The sequence below is a fragment of the Antechinus flavipes genome, chromosome 4 (genome assembly GCF_016432865.1).
Source record: "Antechinus flavipes isolate AdamAnt ecotype Samford, QLD, Australia chromosome 4, AdamAnt_v2, whole genome shotgun sequence".
Lineage (NCBI taxonomy): Eukaryota > Metazoa > Chordata > Mammalia > Dasyuromorphia > Dasyuridae > Antechinus > Antechinus flavipes.
This window is the reverse complement of record NC_067401.1, coordinates 199,218,953-199,237,833: the sequence shown is the minus strand read 5'-3', so window position 1 is coordinate 199,237,833 and position 18,881 is coordinate 199,218,953. Positions and strand designations below refer to the sequence as shown.

At 33.4% G+C, this 18,881-nt stretch overlaps 1 protein-coding gene across 1 annotated transcript in view; it reads right to left on the bottom strand.

Moving 5' to 3' along the window:
• Positions 1-18,881, bottom strand: part of DNAH8 (dynein axonemal heavy chain 8) — a 402,529-nt gene that overhangs the window by 235,543 nt on the left and 148,105 nt on the right. Inside the window, exons 25-27 of the mRNA XM_051996876.1 lie at positions 15,649-15,784; positions 11,464-11,660; positions 9,496-9,622 (exon numbers count right to left, since the gene is read on the bottom strand). Of these exons, the coding sequence (XP_051852836.1) occupies positions 9,496-9,622; positions 11,464-11,660; positions 15,649-15,784 (460 nt within the window). The remainder of the gene's footprint in view (positions 1-9,495; positions 9,623-11,463; positions 11,661-15,648; positions 15,785-18,881) is intronic.

Sequence of the window (18,881 nt, the reverse complement as noted above, 5' to 3'; positions counted from 1 at the left end):
TTTAAAGAGAGAGTGGATAAAGAAATAAAATCCTTTAAAAATAGGATTAGTGAACTGGAAACAGAAAATAGCTCTCTAAAAAACAAAACTGGAGAAATGGAAAAAAAAAATCCATAGAACAAAAGAACTCAATTGGACAACTAGAAAAAGATTTTTTAAAAAGTGAGTGAAGAAAATACTTCATTGAAAATCAGAACTGAACAACTGGAATTGAATGACTTGAGGAGACAAGAAGAATCAGTCAAGCAAATCCAAAAAAATCAAACAATGGAAAAGAATGTGAAATACTTTCTGGGGAAGACAACAGATCTGGAAAACAGATCCAGGAGAGACAATCTGAGAATCATCAGACTCCCAGAAAAGCATGATGAAAAAAAGAGCCTGGACACTATTTTCCAAGAAATTATCAAAGAAAGCTGCCCAGAAGTCATAGAAACAGAGGGTAAAATAGACATTGAAAGAATTCATCGATCACCTACTGAAAGGGATCCTAAAATCAAAACACCAAGGAATATAGTGGCCAAATGCCAGAACCCTCAGACGAAGGAAAAAATATTGCAAGCAGCTAGAAAAACCCAATTCACGTATCGAGGAGCCACAATAAGGATCACCCAGGATCTAGCAGCATCCACATTAAAGGATCGAAGGGCCTGGAATATGATATTCCGAAAGGCTAAGGAACTTGGTATGCAACCAAAAATAACTTACCCAGCTAGAATGAGCATCTTTTTCCAGGGAAGAAGATGGACATTCAACAAAGTAAGCGAATTTTACCTATTTTTGATGAAAAAGCCAGAACTTAACAAAAAGTTTGATCTACAAATATAGAACTCAAGAGAAATCTAAAAAGGTAAAGATTAATCTTGGGAACTATATTTGGCTATAAAGATATATAAAGAATACATGTATACCTTATTCTAGAAACAAGATGTGGAAAGGACATTGTACCAGAAAAAGGATAAAGTGGGGGTACTACATCTCATAAAGAGGCAAAAGAAACCTATTATATCTGAGAGAAAGAATGGAGGGGGATGAATATAGTGGGTATCTTACTGCCTTCAGAATTGGCTTTTAAGAGAAAAATTTAGACATATTCAATTTATGGTGAAACTTCTCCCACCTCATTGAACAGTGAGAAGGGAAAAGTGAAGAGGGAAGGAATAAGCTAAGCGGAAGGAAATACGGAAACTGGGAGGGAAAGGGGTAAGATAGGGGGAGGAACTCTAAGGCGGGGGGAAGGATACTAAAAAGGGAGAGCTGTGAGAAACAAGTGGTGCTCACAAGCTTAATACTGGGAAGGGGGCGAAGGGGGTAAGAAGGGAGAAAAGCATAAACTGGGGTTAACAAGATGGCAAGTAATACAGAATTGGTCATTTTAACCATAAATGTGAATGTGGTAAACTCCCCCATAAAGAGGAAGCGGTTAGTAGAATGGATTAAAAGCCAGAATCCTACAATATGTTGTTTACAGGAAACACACCTGAAGTGGGGAGATACATTCAGGTTAAAGGTAAAAGGTTGGAGCAAAATCTACTATGCTTCAGGTGAAGTCAAAAAAGCTGATCTCAGATCAAGCTAAAGCAAAAATTGATCTAATTAAAAGAGATAAGGAAGGGCACTATATCTTGCTAAAGGGTAGAATGAATAATGAAGCACTATCTATATTAAACATATATGCACCAAGTGGTGTAGCATCTAAATTCTTTAAAGAGAAATTAAGATAGCTGCAAGAAGAAATAGACAGCAAAACTATAATAGTGGGAGATCTTAACCTTGCACTCTCAGAATTAGATAAATCAAACCACAAAATAAATAAGAAAGAAGTCAAAGAGGTAAATAGAATACTAGAAAAGTTAGATATGATAGATCTCTGGAGAAAATGTAATGGAGACAGAAAGGAATACACTTTCTTTTCAGCAGTTCATGGAACCTATACAAAAACTGACCATATATTAGGACATAAAAACCTCAAACTCAAATGCAGTAAGGCAGAAATAGTAAATGCATCCTTTTCAGACCACGATGCAATGAAAATTACATTCAATAAAAAGCCAGGGGAAAGTAGACCAAAAAATAATTGGAAACTAAATAATCTCATACTAAAGAAAGATTGGGTAAAACAGCAAATCATAGACATAATTAATAACTTCACCCAAGAAAACGATAATAATGAGACATCATACCAAAATGTATGGGATGCAGCCAAAGCGGTAATAAGGGGAAATTTCATATCTCTAGAGGCCTATTTGTATAAAATAGAGAAAGAAAAGCTCAATGAATTGGGCTTGCAACTAAAAATGCTAGAAAAGGAACAAATTAAAAACTCCCAGTCAAACACTAAACTTGAAATTCTAAAAATAAAAGAAGAGATCAATAAAATTGAAAGTAAAAAAACTATTGAATTAATTAATAAAACTAAGAGTTGGTTCTATGAAAAAACCAACAAAATAGACAAACCCTTAGTAAATCTGATTAAAAAAAGGAAAGAGGAAAATCAAATTGTTAGTCTTAAAAATGAAAAGGGAGAACTCGCCACTAACGAAGAGGAAATTAGAGCAATAATTAGGAGTTACTTTGCCCAACTTTATGCCAATAAATTTGACAACTTAAATGAAATAGAAGAATACCTCCAAAAATATTGCTTGCCCAAACTAACAGAGGAAGAGGTAAATATCCTAAACAGTCCCATCTCAGAAAAAGAAATAGAACAAACTATCAATCAACTCCCTAAGAAAAAATATCCAGGACCAGATGGATTTACATGTGAATTCTATCAAACATTTAAAGAACAATGAACTCCAATGCTAAATAAACTATTTGAAAAAATAGGGATTGAAGGAGTCCTACCAAACTCTTTCTACGACACAGACATGGTACTGATACCTAAACCAGGTAGGCTGAAAACAGAGAAAGAAAATTATAGACCAATCTCCCTAATGAACATTGATGCTAAAATCTTAAATAAAATATTAGCAAAAAGATTACAGAAAATCATCCCCAGGATAATACATTATGACCAAGTAGGATTTATACCAGGAATGCAGGGCTGGTTCAATATTAAGAAAACTATTAGCATAATTGACTATATCAATAACCAAACAAACAAAAAACATATGATCATCTCAATAGATGCAGAAAAAGCATTTGATAAAATCCAACATCCATTCCTAATAAAAACACTTGAGAGCATAGGAATAAATGGACTTTTTCTTAAAATAGTCAGGAGCATATATTTAAAACCATCAGTAAGCATCATATGCAATGGGGAAAAACTGGAACCTTTCCCAGTAAGATCTGGAGTGAAGCAAGGTTACCCATTATCACCATTATTATTTAATATCGTATTAGAAACACTAGCCTCTGCAATAAGAGTCGAGAAAGATATTAAAGGAATTAGAGAAGGCAATGAGGAAACCAAACTATCACTCTTTGCAGATGATATGATGGTATACTTAGAGAACCCCAGAGATTCTACTAAAAAGCTATTAGAAATAATTCATAATTTTAGCAAAGTAGCTGGATATAAAATAAATCCCCATAAATCCTCAGCATTTTTATACATTACCAACAAAACCCAACAGCAAGAGATACAAAGAGAAATTCCATTCAGAATAACTGTTGATACCATAAAATATTTGGGAATCTATCTACCAAAGGAAAGTCAGGAATTATATGAGCAAAATTACAAAAACGTCTCCACACAAATAAAGTCAGACTTAAATAATTGGAAAAATATTAAGTGCTCTTGGATAGGCCGAGCAAATATAATAAAGATGACAATACTCCCTAAACTAATCTATCTATTTAGTGCTATATCAATCAGATTTCCAAGAAAATATTTTAATGATCTAGAAAAAATAACAACAAAATTCATATGGAACAATAAAAAGTCAAGAATCTCAAGGGAATTAATGAAAAAAAAAATCAAATGAAGGTGGCCTAGCTGTACCTGATCTAAAATTATATTATAAAGCAGCAGTCACCAAAACCATTTGGTATTGGCTAAGAAATAGATTAGTGGATCAGTGGAAAAGGTTAGGTTCACAAGACAGAATAGTCAACTATAGCAACCTAGTGTTTGACAAACCCAAAGATCCTAACTTCTGGGATAAGAATTCATTATTTGATAAAAACTTCTGGATAACTGGAAATTAGTATGGCAGAAATTAGGCATGGACCCACACTTAACACCATATACCAAGATAAGATCAAAATGGGTCCATGACCTAGGCATAAAGAACGAGATTATAAATAAATTAGAGGAACATAGGATAGTTTATCTCTCAGACTTGTGGAGGAGAAAGAAATTTGTGACCAAAGATGAACTAGAGACCATTACTGATCACAAAATAGAAAATTTTGATTACATCAAATTAAAAAGCCTTTGTACAAACAAAACTAATGCAAACAAGATTAGAAGGGAAGCAACAAACTGGGAAAACATCTTCACAGTTAAAGGTTCTGATAAAGGTCTCATTTCCAAAATATATAGAGAATTGACTCTAATTTATAAGAAATCAAGCCATTCTCCAATTGATAAATGGTCAAAGGATATGAACAGACAATTTTCAGATGATGAAATTGAAACTATTACCACTCATATGAAAGAGTGTTCCAAATCATTATTGATCAGAGAAATGCAAATTAAGACAATTCTGAGATACCACTACACACCTGTCAGATTGGCTAAGATGACAGGAAAAAATAACGATGAATGTTGGAGGGGAGGCGGGAAAACTGGGACACTGATGCATTGTTGGTGGAGTTGTGAATGAATCCAACCATTCTGGAGAGCAATCTGGAATTATGACCAAAAAGTTATCAAACTGTGCATACCCTTTGATCCAGCAGTGTTTCTACTGGGCTTATACCCCAAAGAGATACTAAAGAAGGGAAAGGGACCTGTATGTGCAAGAATATTTGTGGCAGCCCTGTTTGTAGTGGCTAGAAATTGGAAAATGAATGGATGCCCATCAATTGGAGAATGGCTGGGTAAGTTGTGGTATATGAATGTTATGGAATATTATTGTTCTGTAAGGAATGACCAGCAGGATGAATACAGAGAGGCTTGGAGAGACCTATATGAACTGATGCTAAGTGAAATGATCAGAACCAGGAGATCATTATATACTTCGACAACGATTTTGTATGAGGATGTATTCTGATGGAAGTGGATTTCTTTGACAAAGAGACCTGAGCTTCAATTGATAAATGATGGACAGCTACACCCAAAGAAAGAACACTGGGAAACGAATGCGAACTATCTGCATTTTTGTTTTTCTTCCCGAGTTATTTTTACCTTCTGAATCCAATTCTCCCTGTGCAACAAGAGAACTGTTTGGTTCTGCAAACATATATTGTATGTAGGATATACTGCAACATAGCTAACATATATAGGACTGCTTGCCATCTAGGGGAGAGGGGTGGAGGGAGGAAGGGGAAAAAGCAGAACAGAAACGAGTGCAAGGGATAATGTTGTAAAAAAAAAATTACCCTGGCATGGATTCTGTCAATATAAAGTTATTATTAAATAAAATAAAATAAAATATTTTTTAAAAAATCAGAAAAAAGGGAAAAAAAATAAAAAATAAAAAAAGTTTTCAAAGTGAAAAAAAAATAAAAACAAAAAAAAAACAAAAACAAAAACAAGAAGATTAGGTAATAATCAACAATGTGGCGATTCAAAGCAATTCCAACAGAACTGGGTTGGAAAATGCCAACCACATCCAGAGAGAGAATTACAGAGACTGAAGATGGATTGAAGCACACTATTTTCACCTTTTTTATTTGTTTCTTTCTTTCTTGTGTTTTTCTCCTTTTGTTTAATTTTTCTTGCACAACATGACAAATATGAAATATGTTTAAAAGAATTGCACATATTTAACGAATAATAGATTGTTTGCTATCTTGGGGAGGGGAGAGATAAGGGAAGAAGAAAGAAAAATTTGGAACACAAAGTCTTACAAAAATGAATGCTGAAAACTCTCTTTACAAGTATTTGGAAAAATAGAATACTATTGATAACAAAAAAGACCCATCAAATTACCAATATCAAAAATTTAAAAATGAATTAAAAGCTAATGAAATAAATAGGAGCTATTTTGCCCAATAATATGCCAACAAAATTGACAATCCAAATGAAATGGATAAATATTCACAAAAATATAAATTGCCTGGTTTAACAGAAAAAAGAATAATTAAATAACATAAGTATTTTCTGCCTTAGAAAAAGAAATTGACTAAGACATTAATAAGTTTTATAAGAAAAAATTGCCAGGAATAGATGAATTTAAAAGTAAATTATATCTACATCCAACCATTCTGGAGAGCAATTTGGAACTATGCTCAAAAAGTTATCAAAATGTGCATACCCTTTGATCCAGCAGTGTTACTAATGGGCTTATATCCCAAAGAAATCATAAAGAAGGGAAAGGGATCTATATGTGCATGAATGTTTGTGGCAGAAACTGGAAACTGAGTAGATGCCCATCAGTTGGAGAATGGCTGAATAAATTATGGTATATGAATATTATGGAATATTATTGTTTGGTAAGAAATGACCAACAGGATGATTTCAGAAAGGCCTGGAGAGACTTACACGAACTGATGCTGAGTGAAACGAGAAGGGCCAGGAGATCCTTATATACTTCAACAACAATACTATATGATGATCAATTCTGATGGACCTGGCCAGCTTCAGCAATGAGATGAACTAAATCAGTTCCAATGGAGCAGTAATGAACTGAACCAGCTACGTCCAGCAAAAGAACTCTGGGAGATGACTAAGAACCATTACATTGAATTCCCAATCCCTATATTTTTGCCTGCCTGCATTTTGGATTTCCTTCACGGGCTAATTGTACAATATTTCAGAGTCTGATTATTTTTGTATAGCAAAATAACAGTTTGGTCATGTATATGAATTGTGTATCTAATTTATACTCTAATATATTTAACATCTACTGGTCATCCTGCCATCTAGGGAAGTGGGTGGGGGATAGGAGGAGAAAAATTGGAACAAAAGGTTTGGCAATTGTCAATGTTGTATAATTACCCATACATATAACTTGTAAATAAAAAGCTATGAAAAAAAAAAGTAAATTCTATCAAACTTTTTTTTTTTTTTTTTTTTTTTTTTTTTTTTTTTTTTTTTTTTTTTTTTGCTGAGGTAGTTGGGATTAAGTGACTTGTCCAGGGTCACACAGGTAGGAAGTGTTAAGTGTGTTAAGTGTCTGAGATGAGATTTGAACTCAGGTCCTCCTGACTTCAGGGCTGGTCAACACCTAGCTGCTACCTCTACCAAACTTTTAAAGAACAATTAATTCCAATAGTACATCAACCAAAAAAACAGGTGGTAGAGTCCTACCAAAATCCTTTTATGACACAACTATGGTCTTGATACCTAAACCTGAGAAAGTCAAAACAGAAAAAGAAAATTACAGTTCAGTTTCATTAATGAATACTGATGCAAAAAATTTAAATAAGATATTAGAGAGACTTTCTAATATATATTACAAAGTTCATACACTATTACCAGGCTGAATTTATATCAACAATGAAAGATTGGTTCAATATTAGGAAAACTATAAGCATATCAATAACCCCAAAATTGATTATTTCAATAAATGCCCCCAAAAAGCTTTTGATAAAATATATCATTCTTATTAAAACATCAGAAATCATGGGAATAAATGAAGCTTTCATAAAATGATAAGTAGCAACTATGTAAAGTGAAGAGGAAGCACTGTCTATAATGGGGATAACCTAGAAGCCATTCTAATAAATCAAGGGTGAAGAAAAGCTATCCATTGTCATCATTACCATTCAATACTGTGCTAGTAATAGATATAAGTTAATATAATAAGACAAAAAAAACTGGGGAAATAAACACAGGCAATGAGGAAGTAAAACTATCACTTTTCTGCATAATGTGTTTTACAAGGAAAACCCTATAGTCAACTAAAAAGCTAACTGAAAAAAAAAAAAATCACCAAAACTAAGTACCTCAGAAAATTTAGTAGACACAACAAAAATTTAACTGAGAAGAATGTACAGTGGAGGAGTTGAATGTAAGAAATTCCCAAGGGACTGAGCTTCTTCTAATGAGACATAAGCTATGGCTCTTTCCTAAAGAAAGTTCAAGTCCTCAAACTCCTGATTTAAAGATGGAGAAAGCTTTTAAGATTACTGGTGAGAACCACCTTTTCTTAACTGTTAAGAGGCAAGAAACAATATTGTCTATTATCTTTTGAGGAAGCCTCTTGCATCAGAGCAAATACAAGCTCTTACAAAAGCAAGGGAAAAAGAGAATTTTTTCTCAACTTAACAGCTATAGTGGCTATTAAAACCAGAATAGTGACCAGTAAATACTTGTCTAGGTTAAGTATGAGACTGAATTTCAATTTTCTATATAATTCTTTTGTTTCTAATTCTTTCTCTGAGAATAAGTATGCTGAGAAGTTGATTTTTCTAGTCTAGTGGCTTCTTGAGTTCAAGAGTTTCTGGGTCTCTCAACTGGTGCTAATTGCTCTGAAGGAAGGACATGTTTTATTATGATATTTTTTAGAAGCAAAAACGACTAGGAACAATAAAAAGGATCCTGGCCCTGAAGAAACTACTTATGATGATGAAGAAACTAAGTATGATCCTTTGATCATACTTAGTTGGTCAGAAAATCCACATAAATTAGTAACTCAAAAAGCTTGGCACTGAAATGAAAGTGATATTATTAACTCAGTGGTCCTCACAAAGTTGTCTCTTTGTTTTAGGGAGAACATAATATATGATGGCTTTGTATGTCTGGCATTGAGGGGTGTGTGTGTGTGTGTGTGTGTGTGTGTGTGTGATTAGCACAAGTTTTTATTTTATGAGTTCTTGTATATGTGTGCATTAGAGGAAATAAATATCCTCTCATATCTGACCTATTTTATATATTGTGGTCCTTTTTAGAAGGGAACCCTTTTAGATGATATTTAGATCTGAGCCATACCTAAGATTTACTTGAGGTTTTTCCAGAAGCATGAGTGGCATATATCATAATGCAAGAAAAAGCCTTTATTCCCACTTTTGGGGATCAGGCTCTCCTAGGAATTAATGTGGGTATGCATGAACCATATGAGGTGGTATTTTTGGGGCCGTTAAGTATTTTAGGTGTCAATTTCCATTGTTACTGCTACAACTTTTACCATTCCAAGGTTGGAATAAGAGATTTGACAAGGAATTAAGTAGTTGGTTTTTCATAATAATAATAATGTACCTTCATTCATTACTAAATCATTCTTCCTCCCTACCCCACCTCCCAATCACTGTATTAACACATACAGTCTTTTTTATCTATGGACTTTTTCCAATCTAAGTTAAATTAGGGAATTAAGCTATGTCCTATAGAGGCACTAGAATAATATTTAAGTTTTCAAAATATCTGTCATTTACAACATATATTATAATAACTGCTGATAATTAATTGATCCTATGTTTTAAGTAAGAAGTAAATACCTGTATGTAATTCAAGTGCTCCTACAACAATAGTAGGCTTCAGCTCTTCAATCTCTTGTTCAAATGTAGCATAATGAAGAATTTCTGTTCTGATTTCTGTCAGAGAAGGATTGCTAGCCAAAAATTCCTGTTAGTAGTTTGAACAGTTGTTAAATATTTTTAATTTTATCAGTTACAAATCTGAATGATTCCTTTTAAGAATGATATTTATATTCAAATCATTACACATATATGTTTTCAGGATAATTAACTATAATCTGAACCCATGAAGGAAGTACCAAAATTATAGATGTGTCAACACATCTAATTATGTGTTATCATATGAAAGATCCTATAAAGAAGAATGTATCCTGGACAGCCTTGAGAGAAAAAGTTTTAATACTGAAATGGTTTCTGTCTTTTTCCTGCCTAGTCTCAAGTGAGCCAACCTTCAGAACAAACTGTGACCAGAGTACCTCCTGATGATTACTAGCAAGCCTCAAAACAGGACTTTGCTTTCTCAGGTATGAAGATGAAAAGAAAAACATATCTCTAAGCTAGTGACCCCAAGATCCCTGACTCTAGATAGCACATGGAATACTCATAGAAGCACCTAGCAGCACAATAGATATAAGTGCAGAGCTGAAGTCAGAAAGCCTTTAGTTCAAATACCTCCTCAAACACTAGCTATATAGTCACTTCTTTTTACCGCAGTTACTATAAATAACTATATATAACTATAAAGGATAATAATAGCACCTACCTCCCAGGATTGTTTTAAGGAGATAATTAGGAAAAATTTGTAAAACACTTAGAATGGTACATAACACATAGTAAGTACTTAATGCTTCTTCTCTTCCTCTTCATTTAAAAGGAATGGGCAGCATTTTTCAAATTGGCTTGCCCTGCTACATAATCACACTGAGAGTAGTGTTTATGCTCACACACAAAACAGCTTGAGTAAGCTACTTACCTAGATATACAGAAATGATAACCAGAAATAAGGAGCACCCATCTATCTATCGGTACTTAGAGAAACTGTCACAGAGAAAATGTCAATTGTTTCATTAGTAGGTACTAATTAACTTTTACAATTAAACTCTTCAGAGCTTAATGCTGACAAATAGTAATAATGGAGACAGTAACAATGGACATTTATATAGCAACTTTAAAGTTTGCAAATGATAAGTAGCATAGGATAGCAGGATAAAGATCTAGAGTTACATCTTGCCTCTGACATATACTGACTTTAGAACTCCAACCAATTCACTTAAGTTTTTCAGTGCCTTAGGTAATTCCTAAGTTTCAGAGAAAGTACTGACTTGCACTGGTAGAAAGATTTTTATTCACCAAAGAGTTCTCTAAACCAGTGAAATCACAGATCTAGTTCCTATCTTTCTCTATGCCTTAAGTCTGCAGAACACTTGACCTACTCAAATCACTTCTGTCAGGTAGGTACTACAGGTATTATTATTATTATTATTATTCCTATTTTATAAATGAGGAAATGCAATTATCAGACAAGCTAAGTGACTTATCTAGGGCTATAGAGTTAGTAAATCTTCCTGAATCTAACTCTAAAACTCTGGTTGTGGCAGGGAATTTTAGGATCTGAAAATGGTTAATCTACTCAACCCTGAATAATCTCAGTGATACCATAGCAATGCTTAAAGTACTGACAAAAAGGGAATAAATGAGCTGCCCAGCCACAAGCAGGAAGTTGCTATGGGAAGTTCCAAAAACTTTCAATAGCCTCTAGTTTATGATACATGCATGTGAAATGATTTGTGAAGAATGCTTGCATGATGATGTATATTTCTGACTCTGGGATCACGGGTGTAGAGCTTCAAACAATTCAACACACCCTAGCAGGAAGGGACCTTGGTTGTCATCCTTCCATGGCATCATTCCTACCAATGGGATATAAGCACTAAGAAAGTAAGCCAAGCCCTATGAAAAAAATCTATAAACAAATTAGCTAAAATATACCTTAACTTTGGCATCTCGGTCTTCTGTCCAAAGAACTTTATATTTCTGAAATTCCAGAAGTGCTTCAGAAGCTGCTTTCCTTAAAGAATTTACCGAAGAAGAAAGCAGCAAGCCCAATTTAGCAATATCTTTGTGTTCTGCAACACCTGGATAAAAATTTTTTAGCTTCCTTGCAGGAATGATTTCTTCATAGGACTCTAGAAAAAAAATTCAAACAAGAAACAAATTATTACATTATAAAGTATACAACCTTTAGTTTTTCTTATTAGAACATGTCAGTCTATTTCAATGCTTATATTAACATTCAAATCTTTTATTTTCCAGCTCCAGGTGGAAATTACACCATACATGGTCCTACTCTCAACATCAAACATTAGCTTTTTAGACTGTGGTGTACAATTTTAGTCTCTAGATCTTAAAAAGTGGAGAAATTAGAGGGTTCAAAGGATAACTGAAATAAAAATGATTAGAAGAGAGAATAAGGAGAAGTTAAAAGAAACTGAGTCATTACCCCAATGAGGACTAAGGAGTAACTCAATATTTTCAAATATATATCTTTCTTCCATCTCCTTTATAAGCCCTTCTCTGCTCATCTCAGCCCATAATGTTTACTTTTTATTCTAAATTTGATATTTATTATTTATTACTTAATATATATGTGGTTTTCCATTTAGACTGTGTGCTCCTTGACCAAAGTTTCTAAACTCCTTTCCTTAGAGCAAAAATCGATTGAATTATGGAGGACAATTTCCAATATCAAATGGAAAGAATATTCTAGCCCAGGGGTCCTCAAACTTTTTCAATAGGGGGCCAGTACACTGTCCCTCAGACTGTTGGAGGGCCGGACTATAGTAAAAACAAAAACTTTGTTTTGTGGGCCTTTAAATAAAGAAATTTCATAGCCCTGAGTGAGGGGGATAATCATCCTCAGCTGCCACATCTGGCCCGCGGGCCATAGTTTGAGAACCGCTGTAATAAGACCCTGCAATATTCACTGGATTATCAACACTGATTGGAAATTTCAGCCTTTTCAAAATTTTGTAGATGCTGCAAGCAACAAGTTAGGATTAATTAAGCTCATACTTTAACGATCATTACAGAATGTACATCATTTAAAGGATGTATGATCTCCATTACTCCTTCACTGAAGAAGAAAAGACAGATACAACAGAGACAAAAAGACACCTATCTGTATACATGCTGGCACAGGTGGGTATAATAGGTCACTGGCACTGGAAGTTTTCAGCAGTCCTTTCTTTGACTACTTTCAAAAAAGAATTCAATCTGTCCAGTTAGCATTTTCTGTATATACACTAAGTTGACAACCAAGAGACTTTTTCTTCATCTTCAGAAGAAAAGAAAACATTCATAAATGTCTTTCAAGTGAAAAGCCAGGATCTTCCATTCCACATCAGGATCAATTTCCCAGAAATAGGTTCAGCAAATGTCCATGAACCCTCATGTCTTCATTTAACAAGTTTTTCCTGATTCACTTAAAACTTTATTTCAAGTTTAAAATTTTTATCAATCAATGACTTTGTTAAAGGAAAAGGTGATATATGTGTCAAATTTTCAGATGACACAAGGCTGAGAAGAAAATGATGAATGAATAAGGCAGGATTCAAAAGACCTAGACAGATTAGCACACCTGTATAATAGTAGTAACTAACATTTATATAGCACTTACTAAATAAGAACTTTACAATTATTTCCTTATTTGATTTTCATAACAACTTCATCAGTTCACAGAAGTTTCTCTGAATGTCATCATCTCTATTTTATAGCTGAGAAAACTGAGACAAAAAGGTTAAGTGATTTGATCTGGGTCACATAGTTATTAAAGGTCTGTGGCAATATTTGAATTTAGATCTTCTTGATTCCAGGCCCAGCAATCTAACTACTATGATACCCTAGACTTAATAAAGATAAAATCAAATAAGGATAAATGTCTTGTATCTTGAGGTCAAAAATTTCAAAAGTTAACTTCATGTATACAAGGTGGAGAAGGTATAGTAAGGTATAATAATAATATATATAGTAATAATTATTCTGAAAAAAATTTGAGGCTTTTCTTGTTTTTTATGCAGGATTGTAAACTCAATATGAATTAGCAAGTTGATGTTGCATAAAAACGGTAATACGATCTTTAGCTGTATTAAGAAGAGTTTAAAGCAAAGGGAGTACCTATCAATTGAAAAAGACATAATAAATCAAGATACTACATGAAAATAATCTCATATGAAATTATGAAAGAGATAATTTCAGAAAAACTTTTATGAATTGATAAAAAATGAAGGGAGCAGGAAAAGAAGACAAATAGAATATTAAAAAGAAAAGACATTGTGAGATACTGTGATTAAATGCAATAACCAATATTGACTTTAGAAGACTAAGTATGAGGAATACAATTACCCATTTCATCACATAAGGGAGAATGAGATCTATATTTGGAAATATGGTACATGTGTGGATTTGTTTTTCTTGATTGTTTCTAATGCTACAAGGATTCTACTTTTTCTTTGCAGGGAAACAGGATAAATAAATTAGAACAAAACAAAAGATACAAATAAAATAATATTTTTTTAAGTAAATGAAATACTAGTGATCTTTCTAAAAGCAAAAAAGAATAATTTCCAGAAAAAAGGAAGTGATGATAGTCCTTTTACAGATTGCCCTAGTCAGGCTGAACATAGAATATTTGTTTATTACTATGTAGCACAATTTAAGAAAGATATTGATATAGTGGGACAACCAGGATGCTGAGGGACCATGAGTTCATGCCATATAAGGACCAACTGAAGAAATTAGGATATTTAACTTGGAAAAAAAAAAAAAGGAACACTGGGAGAGAAGAGGAATAACTATGTTCAAGTATTTGAAGGTCTGTCATGTTTAAGAGAGATTAGATTTGTTCCATTTGTCTCTAAACGGCAGAATCAAGAGGAAGCATTTGTAATAACAAAAAGGCAAACAATAGCTTAATATCAGGGAAAAAATCTTCTTAACAAACAAAGCTGTTCAAAAATGGAATGGGATTTCATAGATTCCCTGTCACTAGAAGCTTTCAAAAAAGCAGTTGGAAGACAACTTAGTCACAGTATTACAAAGAATATTTTCAATCAGCATGAACGATGTCTTTTGTGGGTTCTTTACTTTTCTTCTTTCCACTATATCAGTCTGCTTTAGTAAATGTTAAAACAAAACATTATATGATACATTAATTTGTTTATTTTGATTTTACCTTCCCAAGTGAAATTGTCTACAAATGTTTATAATTTTTTGTCTTTGTTTCATTTTAATCTATCTTTAAGATAGTTTTATTTTTTATGCTTCTTTCATTTCTTTCCTCAGAAGGTTTAAATCTCATATCTCATGATGATGAAGTGCAGTTATCTCCTGCATATTAAGAAATTTCCACAGTAGTAACAAACGTTGCTTTCAAAGGGATGTAAAAAGGTGAGAGAGAAATTTTAATCTATAAGATAGTTTTATTATTCTTCTTTCATTCAATTATTTCCTCAGAAGATTTAAATCTCATATTTCATGATTATGAAGTACAGTTATCTCCTGCATATTAAGAAAAGAAATTATTTCCACAGTAATAAATAATGTTGCTCTCAAATGTGTGTAAAAAAGTGAGAGAGGGGGACAAAGAGCCAGAAACACCATTGTTCCAGCTCTAGAAAATGCCTGGGAGAGTTTACCCAATTCTGGATTACTTTTTACATCACAAGAATAGCAAAATGAAAGGTTCCTTCACTTTTGCATGAGGAAACCATGAATTTAGTCTTATTCCCACTATGGTCTAAACAAATGAGTTCACTAGTTGAGATATATGCTATTTAATAGTAGGCATAGTTCTAAGACCAGTTTTTAACTTTTTATCTATGCTTATGAAACCCAGAGAAACCCAGGGAAAGTTCTTATCCACAAATTTATTTTTTTATTTGGAGAACATGCAATATGATAGGTCATTTTAAGACTACATAGCATATTTTAAAGTGTTTTACTAATATCTCTCCTATAGTCAAAGTGACAGACTATAGCTATGATCTCTTTTAGTCTTTCCCAATTTGGAGGTCCTATGAGTCTATTACATGATGATATGACCATATTTTGTTATAATAATTAATATTTTAAGCAGAAAGTTTTTTTTTCCCATTTTATCCACTTCTCCTGAGCTACCTTGTGTTGAGACTCCTGCCTTCACATGGCGCACTTGCTGCTGTCCCCAGTGGGCCACTCCTCTACTCACTTCTAGAGTTAACTGGATCATACGATTGATGGCTTGTTGAATGTCATCCAAACTAGGAATCATTACCTATGTGAAATAAAAGCAATAATTTGTAGCACTCTGAATATTTGCCAGAATACAGGAAGAAAAATCACTGTCCTGTGTTCAAAGGCCTTATCCTGAAGATCAACAATAGGGTGGGGTAGCTCATAAAGCAACTGACATGGAATCAGGGAAAGTTAGGTTTAAATACTACTTCAGACACTTAACTAGTTATATGGAATCAGGCAAGTCATTTAGCATCCATTTGTTTCTATTACCTCATCTGTAAAGATTGTTATAAAGATAAAATTCCATTCCATTCCACAAAAGAAGAAACTAGGGCTAACAGAGGTTAAGTGGTTTACTTGCAAACTGAACTTGATAGTGCTTTCATAAAATATTAATGCACCTACCCAATTACTACTTTTCAGATTCACCAATCACTTTGTGATAACCATGAAGAGGCTGCTCTTTATAGGATTAAATTATCTGTTTTATAAATACCAAGATGAAGAACTGAGCTTAGTTATGCCAATTCATTAATTTCTAAATGAACTTCTGCAATTAAAGTACTTTCCAGAATTGTTTCCTGCTGATATTATTCATGAAATAACTCTTCATTTGTAAAATAGATTCATTCAAATTGAGACATGAAATGTGATTGAAAAAGTTTTCATTTTAAATGGTTTTAAAGATTTAAAAAAATTTTAAAGAATTTAAAATGTTATATTCCTCTGACTCAAATTTACAATAAAATAATTCCCCAAATGATAAATGGTCAAAGGATAGGAATAGACAATTTTCAAATCAAGAAACCAAAGTTATTTCTAGTCACATGGAAGAAATGGTCCAAATTATTATTGATTAGAGAAGTGAAAATTAAGACAACTCCAAGGTACCACTTCACACCTCTCAGATTGACTAAGATGACAGGAAAAGATAATGAAAAATATTGGTGGGGATATGGGAAATTGGAACACAAATGCAGTACTGGTATCGTGAAATTGTTGTGCCACAGTTCCCTTTTGATGTCCTGACCTAGTTTCCTCATTGTCCTATTTAGTTACTCTGCCTCAGATTATAACCTTTCCCCCCCTTTTTTTTTTTTAAATAACTTTTTATTGACAGAACCCATGCCAGGGTAATTTTTTACAACATTATCCCTTGCACTCACTTCTTGTTCCGATTTTTTCCCTCCCTCCACCCTCCCTCCCCCAGATGACAAGCAGTATTATACATGTTAAATAGGTTACAATATATGCTAGATACAATATGTGTGTGCAGAACCAAACAGTTTTCTAGTTGCACAGGGAGAATTGGATTCAGAAGATATAAATAACCCGGGAAGAAAAACAAAAATGCAAGCAGTTTACATTTATTTCTCAGTGTTCTTATAACCTTTTCCTCTTAATGTTTGATGAGATAAAGGTCTACCTCAGTGGTTCTGCCCCAAAACCCCAGGCATATAATCATTCCCTCTTAAGTGGTTGATGAGATAAAGGTTTTATATCTTTAGACTATAATCATTCCTTCTTAATGTCTGACGGGGATAAGGGTTTGTTCATTTTAGACATTATTAGAATATCAGTAACCTCTCCAGTACCTCCCTCCATTGTGTCATCTTAGGTGCTCACTTCATTAGGTTATCCCCATCCAGATACCTCTCCCATTATGTCATTATTCTTGTTATTCTATAAAAAAGCTTGTTCTCTGATACTTAGTGCTGGATTGTTTGAGATGATAGTCTCACCCAGCCCTGTGACCACATGGATCTGTTTGGTCCTAGTATATCTCTGCATTTAATAAATTAGTAAATTGGTCTCTAACCTCTGTCTTTCTCAATTTCTACGGCAATACAAAATGATCCAACCATTCTGAAGAGCAGTATGGAACTATGCCTAAAGAAAACCAAACTGCATACAGTGTGTTTACTGGGCCTATATCCCAAAGAGATCATAAAAGAGGGAAAAGGACCCACATATGCAAAAATGTTTGTGGCAGCCTTTTTTGTAGTGGTAAGAAAATGGAAATTGAGTGGATGTACATAGATAGGGGAATGGCTGAATAAGTTATGGTATATAAATATAATAGAACGTTATTCTATAAGAAATGATGAATAGCTGATTTCAGAAAAGCCTAGACAGACTTATATGAACTGATGCTGAGTGAAGCAAGCAGAACAGGAAAACATCATACACAGTAATAACAAGATTATGGGATGATCTACTGTGATGGATTTGGCTCTTTTTAATCATGTGGTGATTTCAGGCAATTCGAAACAAGTTCAAGACTCAGAGTAGAAAATGCCATCCATATCCAGAAGAAAAAACTAGGAAGACTGAATGTAGATAAAAGCATGATATTTTCACCTTTTTTGTTTTCTTTACTGTGGTTTTTTTTTCTCTTTTGATCTAACTGTTCTTATGGAAATATCTTTAAAAGGACTGCAAATATTTAACCTATATCAGATTGCTTGTTGCCTTTGGGAGGGGAAGAGCTAAGGAAGGAAGAAAAATTTGGAACACAAAGTCTCACAGAAATGAATGTTGAAAACTATCTTTACATGTATTTGGAAAAGGAAAATAATATTGAGGAAAAAAATATTATATTCCTAAAGGAAGAATTTTATAAACTATAAAATCTTTACTGCTATGCTAGATTTCCTTCTCTTAAAATTTCTTAAAAGTAAAGAGGAAATATTTAGAATTCTCTACAGGAATGAGAGGAGTAATATTCATGTCTCTTCTTCCTTTCCACTTACCCTTTTTCTGTTTTTCTGTTTTTTTAGATATCCTGCTCATTCATATACTGAGAGACAGTGCTTTATCAGCACCCTTGGGATATGTGCAGTGTAGCTTCCTTTAGGTAAACTTATAGAAGGAAATAGTAAGTTTTTAGGATGAGTAAGCAGGAGTGAACGATGATATGCATCAGTAGAAGATATTACCTTCAATATAGGTATTCCATATTGATGAAATTACAGATCAGCTTGATTATTGGAAAGTGTAATGTGGGTATATGCCATAAGTGCCTGAATGTTTTTTATTTAGGAAGATGTATCTTTGAACTAGGAAATAGAAAGGGTCATGATAGTAGGACAATAGTTGCTATCTCACACTTCTTTTATGTACTTCCAGTATCT